The sequence below is a fragment of the Babylonia areolata genome, chromosome 18 (assembly GCF_041734735.1).
Source record: "Babylonia areolata isolate BAREFJ2019XMU chromosome 18, ASM4173473v1, whole genome shotgun sequence".
Classification (NCBI taxonomy): domain Eukaryota; kingdom Metazoa; phylum Mollusca; class Gastropoda; order Neogastropoda; family Buccinidae; genus Babylonia; species Babylonia areolata.
In genome coordinates this window covers 9,050,717-9,054,521 of record NC_134893.1, presented here as the reverse complement: position 1 = coordinate 9,054,521, position 3,805 = coordinate 9,050,717, and the positions used below count along the sequence as shown (strand labels likewise).

At 48.0% G+C, this 3,805-nt stretch overlaps 1 protein-coding gene across 7 annotated transcripts in view; it reads right to left on the bottom strand.

Moving 5' to 3' along the window:
• Positions 1-483: 483 nt before the first annotated feature.
• LOC143292420 (dual specificity calcium/calmodulin-dependent 3',5'-cyclic nucleotide phosphodiesterase 1A-like) overlaps positions 484-3,805 on the bottom strand; it is a 447,558-nt gene continuing 444,236 nt past the window's right edge. For all 7 annotated transcript variants that reach the window (XM_076602676.1, XM_076602678.1, XM_076602673.1 and 4 more), the window contains one exon: positions 484-2,529. In XM_076602676.1, coding sequence (XP_076458791.1) covers positions 2,204-2,529 — 326 coding nt within the window. In that variant the 3' untranslated portion in view covers positions 484-2,203. The remainder of the gene's footprint in view (positions 2,530-3,805) is intronic.

The following is a 3,805-nucleotide window of genomic DNA, read 5'->3' as shown; positions in this document are numbered from 1 at the left end:
GAGGTGGGGGGGTTGGCAAGGTGGGATGCCAACGATTGACAGGAGGGAGGTGGGGACTGGGTGTCAAGGTGGGATGCCAACGATTGACAGGAGGGAAGTGGGGGGGGGGGGTGGCAAGGTGGGATGCCAACGATTGACAGGAGGGAGATGTGGGTGGCAAGGTGGGATGCCAACGATTGACAGGAGGGAGGTGGGGGTGGGGGGGGGGGGTGGCAAGGTGGGATGCCAACGATTGACAGGAGGGAGGTGGGGGGGGGGGGCAAGGTGGGATGCCAACGATTGACAGGAGGGAGGTGGGGGGCGGGTGGCAAGGTGGGATGCCAACGATTGACAGGAGGGAGGTGGGGGGGGGGGGGCTGGCAAGGTGGGATGCCAACGATTGACAGGAGGGAGGTGGGGGGGGTGGCAAGGTGGGATGCCAACGATTGACAGGAGGGAGGTGGGGGGTGGCAAGGTGGGATGCCAACGATTGACAGGAGGGAGGTGGGGGGGGGGCAAGGTGGGATGCCAACGATTGACAGGAGGGAGGTGGGGAGTGGCAAGGTGGGATGCCAACGATTGACAGGAGGGAGGTGGAGTTAAGGGGTGTGAAGGTGGGTGGCTGATGGCAACGAGATTTTTTTAAGAGGAGAAAAAAAGAAGAAGAAAAGACCGTCTGAACAATCATCTTTGAAGGTCTAGAACTCTTCACCCCGCATCTCCATCTTTTCAAAATTTCATTTTATCTTCTATTTTGTTTCTTTTTGATGGCTCAATAGTTGTCATTGACTATATAATAATTATATCTAAAGCAGTGTTACATTTGTCCACGGAATTGTTTTCTTCCCATGACTTGGCATGTGCGAAAAATGCATTTCAAGTTCCATCCGTCATGAGGGGGGAGGGGGGGGGAGCTTGAGGACAGGAGCACAGCTGGGGGTGGGGGTGTGGAGGGGGGAGGGGGGTAATGGTGTCGGGGACAAGGTTTGTGTTCAGAATCACTTTCAAACCCACACACATGTAGAATAATACCACAAACATCACCAGCCCGCTCCCTAAAGTACACTCACTTCAAAACTGATGTCGTCCAGATAAATTAATGATAAATATCCGACAAGCACAGAAGAAAAGATTTATTCACACTGAAGGGGGTGTGGTCGGTGGGGGTGGGGTGGGGGGGGGGGGGGGGGGGGGGCACAAGGGTATCCATCTGTTGGTGCCACTGAAGGACACGTGTAGCAGCAGAAAGTCACTGGACAAGGGGCATCTCTTCACCGATCGGTCAGTCCTGCTGGTCAGTAATACTGGTGTCAGACTGTCACATCGCAATAGACACCAGGTCTCTTTCACAATGCTGCTTCCCACACACAGTCACTTCACTTCTCGCTGTCCTTGTTGGGTACCGTTGACTCTCTTCACAGTTTTCAGTCATCCGAAACCAGTGGTGAGCAGTGTTCAATATATAGTACACACAGCAACGAAATCAGACTGGGCCTTTTTGTGTTTTTTGTGAGGGAAAGTACTCTGTCTGTGGTTTTGACTGACTTTCTTATTTCAAAAACGCGCGCGCGCGCGCGTGTGCGTGCATGTGTGTGTGTGTGTGTGTGTGTGTGTTAATATTAGTCTCAGCCTCTTCGCTGCGCGATTTTATTGGTATTATCAGTCAACGGCAAAACGTACCCTTAGATATTAATCGGCTGTACGCGTGTGCACTGATATTATTCGGCTCCTGACCTATGGCTTTCATCCAATTTCATTTAAATCAAGCCTTGTTCACTGACACAAATCATGAAATATGGTTCCACTCTTCTTGTTGCTCACATTATGTGCTGTCCTTTTTTCTGAATATAATGATAGCAAAGAAACCTGCACGTAGTTCCATACTTCTGCAGTGGCGATCAATTGTTTCGCACTGCGCCCCTCTGACTTCAAAAAGTCAAGGGAGAAGAAGAAGAGACATGTTTAAGTCAAGGGAGGAGAGGGAGAAGAAGCAGCAGCAGAGGAGACATGTTTGCCAGTCCGTTAGAGTGATGTTCACAGTGTCTTTTCACAAACGTGTTCATTCCTGTACCCTGACCTTTTCTTGCGTATTGGCTGCCACTGCTCTCTCTCTCTCTCTCTCTCTCTCTCTGTGTGTGTGTGTGTGTGTGTGTGTGTGTGTGTGACTTTCTGGTCTGTGGCCGGGTTGGGAAGGGTCCTAGAGGCCTAGGCATCCGTCCCTTCTCTAGCTGTGACTCTCGCCCCCCTCCCCCTCCCCCACGCTGAGGTCCTCCTCAAAAGACTTGGACTCTGTGCTGGACAGAGTGTCTGTCTCGCTCAGCCTCTCCAGCCTGGAGCGGGGGGCCACCACGGTGATGGCCTGGGGGCTGCCCCCTCCCTTCCTGCCCCCCGCCGCCACTGTGGCGTCACTAGCCGGGCAGTTTGACGTCACGGCTGAGGGCTCCTCCGGTGACGTCAAGGGCTGCGTGCAGGGCGCGTGGTGGGTCCTCTGACGCCCTCTGACGGGGGCCAGCTCGAAGAGGCCCGTGGTGGACGTCTGCCGGTTGATGCCTGTGACGACAGACAGTGACGTCGTAAGGAAACACATCCCGACCAAGAGAACACGATGTAATGATTTTGATGCTTGTTATTCAATGCAGTCACATACAAACTCGCTTGTGCTTTACTGCTTGTTGTTTGATTGCGCAAACCCCGTGTTATTTAGAGCTGCACTTATAAAATACCACAGTTACAGTGAAAAAAAGACTACATAATTATGGAAGCACGATAATAACTCCATAATGTTCGAGATGGGTTGATCTTTTTTTTAAAGCATATCTATAAACAAACGACAATCATAAACAACTATGAAGTTTCCTTAAGCCTGAGCAGCGCCTCATGGAGTCTGCTCCTTTTTTTCTGTTCTTTTTATCAGATAGACGTGTTGTAGCGTATATGGATCAATCCATACACTTTGACACCTCCCTGAAGCTGCAAACTCAAGGCAATGTTGTGCACGTTTAGCACTGACTAAAACAAATGTTCCTCAGAACCAACTGCTTCCCGTCCCTGGACATACCTATTCCAATGGAAACTATGGATACCTCACTTACATACATCTTCACATCGGCAGAACCACACTAGTCTAATAATAATAATAATAATACATAGTTTTTCTATGGCGCGATATCCAGCACCAATGCTGCTCAAAGCGCCTTACATCATCCAGTTGACTATAAACATGCCTTAAAAAAAAAACAACCCCACATCAACCGCTATCTGACAATGGAAAACACCCAGTGTGTTCATATGAACGAAAAAGCACACTTAAGAGATGAATCAGATTATAAAAGCTATGAAGTAAATAAGGCTTAGATTAAAACAAAATGCATTTCATAGAACACACACACACACACACACACACACACACACACACACACACACAGAGTCTAATACAATCCATATCACCACTTGTAAAACCACTTTCACCAAATTCTTTAAAGTGAAGAAATAAGCTGTGCACGAAACTAGTAAGTATAAAATAAAATAAATAAAATAAATAAAATAAATAAAATAAAATAAAACATAAAGTGGGGGAAAATATGCAGCTGTATAATCACTACAGGAAGTGTAAGTGAAAATATAGCAAACAAATTGTGAACACAAACCCTGACGTAATGTCAGAATTGTGAGCAGAACATAAAGTCGTCAGGTACCGAAGAAAAATAAGGTGATGACGAGCCTTTATACCGTAATGCCATGAAACTGTATTGAATTCACATACATGTGCCGACACACACACACAAAAAACGACATTAACCAAGACACTGCATTCAGCTCAAATATA